Source organism: Astatotilapia calliptera, chromosome 16 (assembly GCF_964374335.1).
Source record: "Astatotilapia calliptera chromosome 16, fAstCal68.1, whole genome shotgun sequence".
Classification (NCBI taxonomy): Eukaryota; Metazoa; Chordata; class Actinopteri; order Cichliformes; family Cichlidae; genus Astatotilapia; species Astatotilapia calliptera.
Window position 1 is genome coordinate 9044282 of NC_137437.1, and position 15086 is coordinate 9059367.

Below are 15086 nucleotides of genomic sequence, written 5' to 3' on the forward strand. Positions count from 1 at the left end.
GAGATGGATACTCAGGATGGAGAAGAGCTCTGCTTTCCACAACTCTTCAACATCTCCTGCAAGAAGCCTACAACTCCTCTGTCTCAATTGTTGCTTCCTTATATTGTTGTGTTCTCAATGTCTCTGCTGACTGTGATTCTCAACCTGCTCGTCATCATTGCAGTCTCCCACTTCAGGCAGAGTTTCACTTTTGTAACTGTTATTGTAGCTTTACAAGTCAGAGTCAGCTTAAGTAAATACATGATTTTACTCATATGTGCACTAGACTTACATTTGAACTGTTAGACTATTTTTATATAATGATCTGTATATATTAGATGTTAATATTAGATGACAGACTTAGAGAGTTTAGATATTCATTATATGAGGTACTTCATACCATATTCCTTCTCCTACCAATAATCTTTACATTCAGTCTGCTACAACTTATCTTCTGTCTACACTTGAACATACTACACCTATAACTGAATTATTTTCAGATGTTTCAGATGATTTCTCTCTCTTCTTTCAGACAGCTCCACACACCCACTAACTTCCTCCTCCTCTCTCTGGCTGTGTCAGACTTTTTCATTGGTCTGTTGTTGATGCCTGCAAATATCATCCGGAAGAAGGTTTGTTGGTTTCTTGGTCAGCTTGCATGTTTAGTGTTTACTTATGTATCCTTCATTATTACCTCTGCCTCAGTGGGCATCATGGTGCTGATATCAGTCGACAGGTATGCGGCTATTTGTGACCCTCTGCATTACCCCACCAGAATAACTCGTGAAAGAGTGAAACTCTGTGTCTGTCTGTGTTGGCTCTGCTCTGTTATCTACAACATTTTGCTCATAAAGGATGAACTGGTTCAACCAGGGCAACATAATTCCTGCTATGGAGAGTGTAAAATTCTCGTAGACTACATTGCAGGAACCACTGATATTGTTTTAACCTTTATTGCTCCAGTTACTGTCATCATAGTTCTGTATATGAGAGTGTTTGTGGTGGCTGTGTCTCAGGCCCGTGCCATGCGCTCTCAGGTTACAGCTGTCACACTACAGCTCTCAGTGACTCTAACAACAAAGAAATCAGAGTTAAAAGCAGCCAGGACTCTGGGTGTTCTTGTTCTTGTGTTTCTAATATGTTTCTGTCCTCATTATTGTATTTTTGTTTTTGGAGGAAAGGTGCTTAATAGCTCATCTGCAACTATTGTGATCTATCTGTATTATTTTAACTCCTGTCTAAATCCTTTGATTTATGCTATGTTCTACCCCTGGTTTAGAAAAGCTGTGAAACTAATTGTCACACTAGAGATACTGCAGCCTGGCTCCTGTGAGGTCAGCATACTGTAGAAAAAAGAAATCTCCTTTAAAAATATTTTTATGGGCAACACTAAACAAGCAGAAGATAAAATCTTTTCTGTCACTTTAAGAGAACTTCTAATTTATAAGAGAAATGATAGAGATTGCAAATTATTACTCAGTATATTAATAAAAGGGCAAGGTACAGCTTTCTGAAAAATCCACATTCCTTTATTAGACAAGTTGCAAAATGCCTTGGCTTATCTTAGAACCATATTGTAGACTGTATATTGGATATATTAATAACAAATTAAAATGTAAGATTTTTAATTGTTATATAAATTGCATTACATTTGAGTTGTACAGTATAATATTAATCTAGTTTTATTGAGAATCAAAAGTTGCACTGAATTCAAAATATTTTCTTAGATGATTCAAAAGTGCCCCATTTCACAAAAAAACTGGTACAATTTTAAAGCTGTAGGGTATACTAATTAAAACAATTTAATGGTAGGACATAAAAAATAGGTTCATGTGTGGGCATCCAAGTATAACATACAAATTAGTTAGTATAATAAACAATTATGTATAGTGTTTATGATTTAGTTTTGTCTGTCTTTATCTATTTGAGAATTATAGTGGTTTAAATGTTGTGGAGGGTATGAAAGCACAAGCACCACTTGCTGAAATTCAGTTCAAAACAATGTTTTACAGATCGTTCTAGACACTCACTGTTGTGCCTCTCTTCTTACCTCCTTCAATCCGAATTTTTACATTTATGTGTCACAATGAATGTTCTAGAAGAAGCTCTTTTAGCACATAGATAATATGATCATAGATTTTTCCATCCATTATTAATCATGAATTGAAATCTGTGAGGAAATAGGAGATATAAAGGAATTTAACACCATGATTTGTAAATCTCCAAAAGTTGATTGTGTTCATCTGGATGTAACGTTTTCAGCGGGACAAATGTTACGTCACTCATCCAAGTGACTTCTTCAGTCTCAGCTGACTGCAGGTTTCCCCAATCTTATAAACAGTACACTTGTATAATGACTGAAACCAGCCCACAGAGGAACAATGGGCTGGGAGGTCAGTTCCTTCATCATAATTGTGCAAATTCTCATGACCATTGATCAACAACCACTGATCAAGGCCCACTGATCAAGGCCCACTGATCAAAGCTCACTGATCAAGTTGGGGAACGCCTGCAGTCACAGCATTGTACGATGGCGAAAGATGTACCCTTAGGCCCCCTCCTCGATTCAGAGATGGTCTTTCCCTTTTCACCTAAATGGCCTCCTTGACTCCGCGCTCAGACCAGTGTTCCTCTCTGTCCAGGATGTGTACATCCTCATCATTGAATAAGTGTCCACTGGCCTGTAGGTGTAAGTAGACTGCAGACTACTGGCCTGACGAGGTAGCTCTTCTGTGCTGTGCCATCTGCTTCGCAGGAGGTTGTTTGGTTTCCCCACTGTATAGTCCTGGCAATCCTCCTGGCACTTAACAGCGTACACTATGTTACTCTGTGTCGGGGACCCAATCCTTGGGGTGGATTAATTTTTGGCGCAGCGTGTTTTGGGGTTTAAAAACCACAGAGACACCGTGTTTAGAAAAAATGCGTCTCAACTGTTTTGATACTCCTGACACATACGGGATCAGTACAGGTTTTAGGCAGCTGTCCTACTCTCCTGGATCGGCTGGAAAAGAGAGCTCCAGGGTAGCTTCAGAATCAACTTTTGGAGATTTACATACCTGGATGATTGAGCATGCATCAAGACATGCTTTGTAAAAGTTTTCTGACTTTGCTCCAAAAGTTGAAAGTGTTTTTCCCCCTTTCTCAGACTAGACAGTTGTTCTCTATATATAATTATTATGCCCCAGAAGCCATTTAAATTCTATTTGACAGATCATCAGTGTTTTAGGGCAATTGTTGTTATGAAGCAGTGCTTCGTATCGCCTCTGTCACAAAGGTTAAAGGGCAGCTTAAAACCTCGTGGCAACTTTTGGTAATGTGCATTCCCTGACCAGTTGGCGAGTGGACTTGGGCCACGTAGACTGAACGCTGAGTCCTCAGGAGGATGCAGCCTATGAATTTGGACACCCCACTGGAATCCAAAGAAAAAAACATACTCCAAGCACCCAAACCAGCATGGACTATTAAACTACCCTGAACACAATTAATTAATAACAATTAACCACTGATCTCTGTGCTCTCCACTGTTTTTAAACATGCAATGTGTTAATTTATAGTGGGGCAAAAAAGTATTTAGTCAGCCACCGATTGTGCAAGTTCCCCCACCTAAAATGATGACAGAGGTCAGTAATTTGCACCAGAGGTACACTTCAACTGTGAGAGACAGAATGTGAAAAAAAATCCATGAATCCACATGGTAGGATTTGTAAAGAATTTATTCGTAAATCAGGGTGGAAAATAAGTATTTGGTCAATAACAAAAATACAACTCAATACTTTGTAACATAACCTTTGTTGGCAATAACAGAGGTCAAACGTTTACTATAGGTCTTTACCAGGTTTGCACACACAGTAGCTGGTATTTTGGCCCATTCCTCCATGCAGATCTTCTCGAGAGCAGTGATGTTTTGGGGCTGTCGCTGAGTTGAGTTTATACCAAGAAATTCTACTTTGGTTTCATTTGACCACATGACATTCTCCCAATCCTCTGCTGTATCATCCATGTGCTCTCTGGCAAACTTCAGACGGGCCTGGACATGCACTGGCTTCAGCAGCGGAACACGTCTGGCACTGCGGGATTTGATTCCCTGCCGTTGTAGTGTGTTACTGATGGTGACCTTTGTTACTTTGGTCCCAGCTCTCTGCAGGTCATTCACCAGGTCCCCCCGTGTGGTTCTGGGATCTTTGCTCACCGTTCTCATGATCATTTTGACCCCACGGGATGAGATGTTGCGTGGAGCCCCAGATCGAGGGAGATTATCAGTGGTCTTGTATGTCTTCCATTTTCTGATGATTGCTCCCACAGTTGATTTTTTTCACACCAAGCTGCTTGCCTATTGTAGATTCACTCTTCCCAGTCTGGTGCAGGTCTACAATACTTTTCCTGGTGTCCTTCGAAAGCTCTTTGGTCTTGGCCATGGCGGAGTTTGGAGTCTGACTGTTTGAGGCTGTGGACAGGTGTCTTTTATACAGATGATGAGTTCAAACAGGTGCCATTCATACAGGTAACGAGTGGGGGACAGAAAAGCTTCTTACAGAAGACATTACAGGTCTGTGAGAGCCAGAGATTTTCCTTGTTTGAGGTGACCAAATACTTATTTTCCACCCTAATTTACGAATAAATTCTTTACAAATCCTACCATGTGGATTCATGGATTTTTTTTCACATTCTGTCTCTCACAGTTGAAGTGTACCTCTGGTGCAAATTGCTGACCTCTGTCATCATTTTAAGTGGGGGAACTTGCACAATCTGTGGCTGACTTAATACTTTTTTGCCCCACTGTACAAAAACATACAAAAGTCTTCAGCTCTAAGCTATTTCAATAAAACCCACAAATTATGGTAGCCACACGCATGTAAGGACCTCAGACCAGCAGCCTGGAATCCACACTGACAAAGAAACAGCCTGGCGATCTGTTAACTGAAGCAAAGCATAAATATATTAAATGAACAAGTTACTTCGGAGTGATTATCTCTCCCAGTTTACTCTACTCTTTTTGTAGGCTGTCTCCATAATAGGGTCCCACCCTAAAAGGTAGAGCAGGGCGATATGGCCAAAAATATTTGTCACGATATACATTTGAAAATTTGCGATAACGATATAACTGACGATATAATTGATGCAAGACAAAATACAACTCCACAACATTACTAGCGCAAAAAGACAACCTTCCATTTATTTTCACTTAAACAAGAAGCTGGTTTTCATGTACATTAAAGCTTTATAAAAATGTAACAGTGCAAATGCAAATTCCTTGCTGAAAGTTTAACCAAAAGGCATTTCCAGTAGAAATGGGCTGACATATCCTGAGCATAACCATGTATAATATCCACTGAAGTTAAAAAGAGGTGCTTTGCAACATTAAACTGCAGTGTGCAGTGCGTATTTTTCGGACCATAAGGTGCACGGGATTATAAGGCACATTAAGCGAAACAAAGCAGTCAGATAAATCAAACTTTATTAAAATCATTCTTCTGCTTCCTCCACTTCTGTACCATTGATTCATTAATGTTGAATTCTCTGGCAGCTGCTCTATTCCCATGTTGTTGCAGTATACAGGGAGTGCAGAATTATTAGGCAAGTTGTATTTTTGAGGAACAATTTTATTATTGAACAACAACCATGTTCTCAATGAACCCAAAAAAACTCATTAATATCAAAGCTGAATGTTTTTGGAAGTAGTTTTTAGTTTGTTTTTAGTTTTAGCTATTTTAGGGGGATATCTGTGTGTGCAGGTGACTATTACTGTGCATAATTATTAGGCAACTTAACAAAAAACAAATATATGCCCATTTCAATTATTTATTTTTACCAGTGACACCAATATAACATCTCCACATTCACAAATATACATTTCTGACATTCAAAAACAAAACAAAAACAAATCAGCGACCAATATAGCCACCTTTCTTTGCAAGGACACTCAAAAGCCTGCCATCCATGGATTCTGTCAGTGTTTTGATCTGTTCACCATCAACATTGCGTGCAGCAGCAACCACAGCCTCCCAGACACTGTTCAGAGAGGTGTACTGTTTTCCCTCCTTGTAAATCTCACATTTGATGATGGACCACAGGTTCTCAATGGGGTTCAGATCAGGTGAACAAGGAGGCCATGTCATTAGTTTTTCTTCTTTTATACCCTTTCTTGCCAGCCACGCTGTGGAGTACTTGGACGCGTGTGCTGGAGCATTGTCCTGCATGAAAATCATGTTTTTCTTGAAGGATGCAGACTTCTTCCTGTACCACTGCTTGAAGAAGGTGTCTTCCAGAAACTGGCAGTAGGACTGGGAGTTGAGCTTGACTCCATCCTCAACCCGAAAAGGCCCCACAAGCTCATCTTTGATGATACCAGCCCAAACCAGTACTCCACCTCCACCTTGCTGGCGTCTGAGTCGGACTGGAGCTCTCTGCCCTTTACCAATCCAGCCACGGGCCCATCCATCTGGTCCATCAAGACTCACTCTCATTTCATCAGTCCATAAAACCTTAGAAAAATCAGTCTTGAGATATTTCTTGGCCCAGTCTTGACGTTTCAGCTTGTGTGTCTTGTTCAGTGGTGGTCGTCTTTCAGCCTTTCTTACCTTGGCCATGTCTCTGAGTATTGCACACCTTGTGCTTTTGGGCACTCCAGTGATGTTGCAGCTCTGAAATATGGCCAAACTGGTGGCAAGTGGCATCTTGGCAGCTGCACGCTTGACTTTTCTCAGTTCATGGGCAGTTATTTTGCGCCTTGGTTTTTCCACACGCTTTTTGCGACCCTGTTGACTATTTTGAATGAAACGCTTGATTGTTGGATGATCACGCTTCAGAAGCTTTGCAATTTTGAGACTGCTGCATCCCTCTGCAAGATATCTCACTATTTTTGACTTTTCTGAGCCTGTCAAGTCCTTCTTTTGACCCATTTTGCCAAAGGAAAGAAAGTTGCCTAATAATTATGCACACCTGATACAGGGTGTTGATGTCATTAGACCACACCCCTTCTCATTACAGAGATGCACATCACCTAATATGCTTAATTGGTAGTAGGCTTTCGAGCCTATACAGCTTGGAGTAAGACAGCATGCATGAAGAGGATGATGTGGACAAAATACTCATTTGCCTAATAATTCTCCACTCCCTAACATAGCTGTGTCGCTAGCGATTACGTAGCACATCATTATATATCAGCTAGCCCAACTTCAGTAACCCTACAAACGTCACTGCTGTTTAGTTTCCTGTCGTCATTTATGTTGGAAGTGATAGCAGAGCTGTACGTTTGAATTTTATCAGAAATCTCTCAGTCAGAACATGCAATATCATGCTTAGGTAACTAGCGAAACTAGCGAGCTAACTTCTGCTAGCTTCCTGCTAACTTTTAACTCCGTTAAATGTAATAAATTTTGTTTTCATGGATGCCTGGAAGTTAAACTTCATACCTGCTAAAGCAGCAATGCTGATCGTTTTATTAAAGATGAAAGAATTTAGACAGTTTTTAACTCTCAGTGATGCTGTAGTGTTCGTTTGACCTGAAGCGTACGGAGTTTAGGACCCAGATTACTCCCAGATTTAAGAGCATCTTAATCCGACAAATACAGTGGAGCAAAAAAGTATTTAGTCAGCCACCGATTGTGCAAGTTCCCCCACCTAAAATAATGACAGAGGTCAGTAATTTGCACCAGAGGTACACTTCAACTGTGAGAGACAGAATGTGAAAAAAAAAATCCATGAATCCACATGGTAGGATTTGTAAAGAATTTATTCGTAAATCAGGGTGGAAAATAAGTATTTGGTCAATAACAAAAATACAACTCAATACTTTGTAACATAACATTTGTTGGCAATAACAGAGGTCAAACGTTTACTATAGGTCTTTACCAGGTTTGCACACACAGTAGCTGGTATTTTGGCCCATTCCTCCATGCAGATCTTCTCGAGAGCAGTGATGTTTTGGGGCTGTCGCCGAGCAACACGGACTTTCAACTCCTGCCACAGATTTTCTATGGGGTTGAGGTCTGGAGACTGGCTAGGCCACTCCAGGACTTTCAAATGCTTCTTACGGAGCCACCCCTTTGTTGCCCGGGCGGTGTGTTTTGGATCATTGTCATGTTGGAAGACCCAGCCTCGTTTCATCTTCAAAGTTCTCACTGATGGAAGGAGGTTTTGGCTCAAAATCTCACGATACATGGCCCCATTCATTCTGTCCTTAACACAGATCAGTCGTCCTGTCCCCTTGGCAGAAAAACAGCCCCATAGCATGATGTTTCCACCCCCATGCTTCACAGTAGGTATGGTGTTCTTGGGATGCAACTCAGTATTCTTCTTCCTCCAAACACGACGAGTTGAGTTTATACCAAAAAGTTCTACTTTGGTTTCATCTGACCACATGACATTCTCCCAATCCTCTGCTGTATCATCCATGTGCTCTCTGGCAAACTTCAGACGGGCCTGGACATGCACTGGCTTCAGCAGCGGAACACGTCTGGCACTGCGGGATTTGATTCCCTGCCGTTGTAGTGTGTTACTGATGGTGACCTTTGTTACTTTGGTCCCAGCTCTCTGCAGGTCATTCAGGTCCCCCCGTGTGGTTCTGGGATCTTTGCTCACCGTTCTCATGATCATTCTGACCCCACGGGATGAGATCTTGCCATGGCGGAGTTTGGAGTCTGACTGTTTGAGGCTGTGGACAGGTGTCTTTTATACAGATGATGAGTTCAAACAGGTGCCATTCATACAGGTAACGAGTGGGGGACAGAAAAGCTTCTTACAGAAGACATTACAGGTCTGTGAGAGCCAGAGATTTTCCTTGTTTGAGGTGACCAAATACTTATTTTCCACCCTGATTTACGAATAAATTCTTTACAAATCCTACCATGTGAATTCATGGATTTTTTTTTCACATTCTGTCTCTCACAGTTGAAGTGTACCTCTGGTGCAAATTACTGACCTCTGTCATCATTTTAAGTGGGGGAACTTGCACAATCGGTGGCTGACTAAATACTTTTTTGCCCCACTGTACAACAATAACGACGGCCGCTTGCATGTTCTGCAAAAAAATGTGCTTTGTCGTGTATCTGATGGACAAACACCAAACCAGTTCCACATCACTGAAGTTGCACCATTTTTACAAACCAATTCTGGTTCATCTGTTTCACTCAACAATCGGCCATGTGTGTATGAAAACAAAGGCACTGCGCATGCGCGTTGTACTCATATTCTATCGCGATATTTAATTTTCCTATCGTTGCCTAACATTATACCGGTATTACCGTGAATGGTATAATATGGCCCAGCCCTACTAACAGGTATCATGAGAAGAGTTGGGAGGGGCCACTATGACGATCTAACGGGAGTGAACCATAAAGCCTTCTCCTACATGTCAAAAATTTCAAACATACCACTGCTCTGCACCAAGGATCCCCACACAGCTCCAAGTTCAAACAAAATACCCCTACTTTCTTCTACCTGTGCTAGTAAAGAGAAAAGAAGAACCCAACCCTGCTTAAAAGGGGCATTACTAAGACTCAAGTTTCACCTCTCAAAATGTTTTTTACATTGGTGTCCTGTCAATCGCCTGGTAACCATACTCATTGTGAAATAAGACCTTATCCCTAAGGCTCTGAGAGAGTACTAATTGCTGTATTGGCGCACCACCATCTGGCTGCAAATTAAGGCATCTGGAAGAAGGGTACCAGAAAGCAAGCTCTCAATATGTGCCATTGAGGCAGATGACTGACAATAGCAGGAGAGAGGATCCATATTACCACTGACCCAACCTGGATGATATTTAATTGAAAGGTTAAAGGAGGATATTTGAGCAGCTCAGCATTGCTTAAAAGCTCCAAGGTTTGCTGTGGTCTGAAAGCTCTAGGGATCGTTAACTTTGTGAAGACCACATTTATGAACCAGCATATATCCTCTGAACTTTTCGCCCATTGTAAAGTTAGGAACTCAAGTTTCCTGGAGCTGTAATTTGACATTTTGCATTCAGTGGGCTTTAATCGTCAGCTAGCATAAGCTATAGAACGCACCCTATCATCTGAATACTGCTGTGAAAGCGGGGCACCCAAACAACAGTAATGAACATCAACCTTCAAAATGAAGGGTTGTGAAACATTGGCATAAGCTAAAACTAGTACTAATACTACTAAGGATGCAAAGGGATAGCAATTTTCTCTAATCACTTTACTCTCCAAAAGCTGTTAAATATGTGCCTTGACTTCTTTTTTTCTTTCAGTAAACTGAGTTGACAAGGAGGTTCCTCTCTGCACAAAACAAGTCATTGCAGAGCTATGAATTATCTTCCCCTCTGATATTGATGGGATCAAAGGATGTGCCTCTGGATAAATAATGTTTAAAAATGTTAAAACAAAGAAATCCTTGACTAGTTCTATAACACATGATATATATACTAAAAGTTAAATAGAAATTCCTTTCTTGGGACACTGCTGTTATCCCCTGTTTGCTGCCATTTATGGCTGTTACTGAAACTTTTTTTGCAGTGGATCTAACATGTGTAGATTCGCATTCCACAAATAAACTTTCATGATGTGAAAATGTAATTAAACTGTTGATCAGAGGGAAATTACTTAAAAAGTTTTAGGATGTTAAAACTTACAACATCAAGCTAGCTTGTAATGTTATGTTGTTGCATAGCCATTTCTTGTCATCTGTCCAGGGATGGGGGGTTGCATGATGATAACTTAATTGCGACAATAAAGAGATTAAATTAAGTTTGAACCTGGAGGATTTCTTTTGTTAAAACACTAATTACAGTTCAGGAGTGATGATTAAGTTGAGGGGGGAAAGGATGAGATGGATATGAGCAGGCAAGAGTAGAAATGGAAGAGGTGGATGAACAAGATGAGAAAGAAAAAACTATGAAAGGATAAATATAAAACTTTTAAATGGTCAAATACCGTTTGAAACAGATACTAGCGACTTTAAATAACATAATTGTTATACTGTTATACTATTTATGCAATGCCTATTGTTTTTTTCTCGGGTACTTATATCTGAAACAACAAGAAAGTGATTTAAAAAAAGACTTGCTTTCTGTCTATGATGATTGTGAGGGGAAAAATAAATAGTGGCAATTTCTATGTAAACTACCATTTATCTCGTCCAATATGATGGGGAGCTCTTGAATGACATCCTGATGAGATCACATGCAAAAACTCGAAGAAAGAGGGATGAGTACAGGCAGAGAGTGAGATAGATATGGTTATGATCAAAAATTAATTAATATATTGGCCCAAGGGAAGGGAAGAGGGGCATCAGTATCCAACAGACACTGAGAGAATGATAAGGGGAGGAGTTTAAAGAAGGTGTGGGGATATTACTAATTCTGGTCACAATGCTGCAGCTCTCTGCAGCTCTGTGAAGATGGATACCCAGAGCAGAGCAGAGCTCTGCTTTCCACAACTCTTCAACACCTCCTGCAAGAAGCCTACAACTCCTCTATCACAAGTTTTGCTCTTTCACATTCTGATGCCATCAATGTCTCTGCTGACTGTGACTCTCAACCTGCTTGTCATCATCGCAGTCTCCCACTTCAGGCAGAGTTTCACTTTTTTTTACCTGCTGCTGTGGCTTTACAAGTCTATACCTGATTTGTAATACCTGTTTGAATAGTTTCTTTCTGTTGATTTTTTAAAATTATATTTTCCTATCTTTCTAGGCAGCTCCACACACCCACTAACATCCTACTCCTCTCTCTGGCTGCCGCTGACTTTCTCATTGGCCTTCTGTTTATGCCTGGAGAAATCCTGCGAAATACAGTGTGTTGGTTTCTTGGTCAGCTCACATGTTCTCTGTATAATTATATATCCTTCGTTGTTACCTCTGCCTCAGTGGGCGATATGGTGCTGATATCAGTCGACCGCTATGTGGCTATTTGTGACCCTCTGCATTACCCCACCAGAATCACAGAGAGAAGAGTGAAACTCTGTGTTTGTCTGTGTTGGCTCTGCTCGGTTTTCTACTGCTATATGATTGTAAGAGATGATCTAAGTCAACCAGGAAAGCATAATTCTTGCTTTGGAGAATGTATAATTTTTGTTGAATTCATTGCAGGATTTGTTGACCTTGTTTTATCCTTTATAATTCCAGTTACTGTGATTGTATTTCTGTATATGAGAGTGTTTGTGGTGGCTGTGTCTCAGGCCCGTGCCATGCGCTCTCAGGTTACAGCTGTCACACTGCAACTCTCAGTGACTCTAACAGCAAAGAAATCAGAGTTAAAAGCAGCCAGGACTCTGGGTGTTCTTGTTCTTGTGTTTCTAATATGTTTCTGCCCTTATTACATTGTTTCGCTTTTTGGAGACGAGTTTCTCAATAGTGCCTCTGCATCTATTGTATTCTATTTCTTTCTTTTAAACTCCTGTCTAAACCCTTTGATTTATGCTATGTTCTACCCCTGGTTTAGAAAAGCTGTGAAACTAATTATGACTCTACAGATACTGCAGCCTGGCTCCTGTGAAGTCAGCATACTGTAGAAGGAAGAAATCTGTTCTAAAAAGATTACCATAATCAAAACTAAGTTTAAATTCGGTTCTGGATTTAACAGGGAGAAGATGAAGAGAAGTATGGGAGAAATATACTCTCTCTTTCTAGTCCCTGTCAGTACTCTTGCTGCAGCATTTTGGATTGACTTTCAGGGATTTTTTTTTTAGGACATCCTGACAATAATGAATTGGTAAATGGCCTGCATTTGTATAGCGCTTTTCTAGTCCATAGGACCCCAAAGCGCTTTACACTACATTCAGTCATTCACCCATTCACACACACATTGACACACTGGCGATAGCAAGCTACATTGTAGCCACAGCTGCCCTGGGGCGCACTGACAGGCGAGGCTGCCAGACACAGGCGCCACCTGACCACCACCAGTAGGCAAACATGGGGTTAGTATCTTGCCCAAGGATATTTGGCATGCAGCCAGGATGCAGCCTGGGATCGAACCACCGATCTTCTGATTAGTGGCTGACCTGCTCTGCCACCTGAGCTACAGCCACCCTATTACAGAATTACAGTATTCCAGCCTATCAGTAATAAATGCATGAACTAGTTTTTAAGCATCACTCTGAGACAGGATATTTCTAATTTTAGAGATACATTGCTCCCTCGCCGCATCACGTTTCCCCTTTCACAGGCTCATCATTGGTTTCTCGGCCTATAAGTATTTACATTTTTTACAAAATAATTTATAAGTTTATTCTTTTAATTATTTTTGCAGAATAAAAGCCTTAAAAGCCTAAAAAAATTACTAACAATATAAATTCCATTGTATAAGATAAGATAAGATAAGATAACCTTTATTAGTCCCACACGTGGGAAATTTGTTTTGTCACAGCAGGAAGTGGACAGTGCAAAAGTTATGAGGCAAAAATTAGAATACAATAAGAATAAATACAGTACACAACTGTACAGAATAGAATAAAATAAAATACTATATACAGTAGAATAAAATAAAATAAATATACAATAAGATAAAAATAGAATACAAATACAAATACTATATACAACTGAGTAAAAATACAACGATGACAGAAAGGATTATTGCACTTAGTATTATTGCATATGTATGGATACACACTGTCCCACATAGCAGACAGGTCTGGCCCAGATCTGGTCTCAAACCAGCACTGCTGGCTGACTTCTGGCATGGTAAGTGGTATGTCATCCAGATATGGGCCACGTCTGGCAATGATGGCCCTGTTTATGTGATGCCATGCCATTTCTGACCCAATTATGGTTTGGTTTATGTGGCCCACGCTCATAGAAAACAGGTCTTACCCAAATCCTGCATCAACCTGGCACTTCTGACTGACTGGCAGGGTGTATGTCAACCAGATGTGGGCCAGGTGTGGCAATGATGTCACTATTTATGTTCCTGTTTTCCTATTTTAGTACTCCGTTTAGAGAAAGTGTGTGATCCGGTGAATGCGGCATGTTGTATAGAGCACTTTGAGTAATTTGGGAGAGTTGAAGAGCGCTATATAAGAATCAGTCCATTCCCTGTCTGAACAGAGTTTCGTCATGTTACTTTTGCACTATTATGTTCCAGCACATGTTGTTATTACATGGCTTGATTAAGGTACACATTAGGCTGACATATGGGGCCAGAGCTGAAACTGTTCTGGGCCAACACAGAGCCAGCAGTGTGTCTGCCTTGTGCTGGCTGGCCTATGTGTGGATTACCTCTAGCAAACCAGATCTGGGCCACCAAAGGGCCATCATTCTTTGCGATATGTGGGCCATGTGTAAGCACATTGTGTGGGCCAGATCCGGGCCATACCAATTTTGCTTTGTGGGATGTCTTACCAGCTCTTAGTTTTTCAAAGATCAAAGGTCAATTTTATATTTAATATTCAATTTATTTCTCCTTTATTTATGCTCCTAAGATTAAAATTCTACTTGTCTAGCTAAGATAACCTGGGTTCTAGCATGTTTGGACCATCACTGTGACTACTTAGGACATTTTACTGTGAGGCATCAAGGTGGGAATCAGGCTTTATAGGCCACAATAGGGAAAAAGGTGCGGAGAGATGATATATATATTTGATATTATGAATTAAAATTTGTAGCCTTTAAACAGCAAAATAAAACTACCTGTCAAAACAATGCAAAGATACAAAATTTGGAAAAAGCAAGGAGCATGCTTTTCTTTCAGATTGATGTTTTACATCTGGATCTGCACATGCAGTCTCTTCAGTCTGATTTCAGTACAGCTATTTATGAATGTACTTGGAAGAAAAAAATAAAGGTCAATACAAAATTTGTTTTTGCTGTTACCATTAAATTTTATATTGTTGAGTCAGCCTTTGTTCATTCTACAAACTTGCCAGAAGATGGCGCTCCTGACTAAATTTTGTGATGCCAGAAATGAAATGAATATCTGTAAATTAGATCACAGTTGCTGTTTCAACCACCGGCTTATTGGAGTCAGCAACCGTTCAAGCCACAAGAGGTCTCCCTCTGCACAGTGCACGCCAGACTGAACATACTGTAACCCACTCCTTGTCTTGCAGCCCTCCTCTGACTCGCTTCAGAGTCTCATCTGGATGTTAAAAGACTGCTTGGTCAGATATTAACCTCAATTTAAACAAACCTGAAAAGAGCAGCAATTCTTG

General features: G+C 40.5%; 2 protein-coding genes across 2 annotated transcripts; both read left to right on the top strand.

The window, feature by feature from the left end:
• Positions 1–1328, top strand: LOC113008215 (trace amine-associated receptor 13c-like). The gene is made up of 2 exons (XM_026145482.2): positions 1–176; positions 512–1328. Exons 1-2 carry the CDS (start codon positions 4–6, stop codon positions 1326–1328), a joined length of 990 nt encoding a protein of 329 aa, XP_026001267.1. The 5' UTR covers positions 1–3.
• A 10009-nt stretch (positions 1329–11337) lies between these two features.
• LOC113008269 (trace amine-associated receptor 13c-like) lies at positions 11338–12970 on the top strand. The gene is made up of 2 exons (XM_026145571.2): positions 11338–11510; positions 11633–12970. Exons 1-2 carry the CDS (start codon positions 11338–11340, stop codon positions 12447–12449), a joined length of 990 nt encoding a protein of 329 aa, XP_026001356.2. The 3' UTR covers positions 12450–12970.
• Positions 12971–15086: the final 2116 nt, after the last annotated feature.

What these genes read in the sequence shown, in the direction of transcription:
- LOC113008215 (XM_026145482.2), top strand. Translation starts at nt 4, where the DNA reads ATGGATACTCAGGATGGAGAAGAGCTCTGCTTTCCACAACTCTTCAAC. An exon ending in ATTGCAGTCTCCCACTTCAG is followed by an intron (nt 177 to 511) that starts GCAGAGTTTCAC and finishes CTCTTCTTTCAG; the next exon opens with ACAGCTCCACACACCCACTA.
- LOC113008269 (XM_026145571.2), top strand. Translation starts at nt 11,338, where the DNA reads ATGGATACCCAGAGCAGAGCAGAGCTCTGCTTTCCACAACTCTTCAAC. An exon ending in ATCGCAGTCTCCCACTTCAG is followed by an intron (nt 11,511 to 11,632) that starts GCAGAGTTTCAC and finishes CTATCTTTCTAG; the next exon opens with GCAGCTCCACACACCCACTA.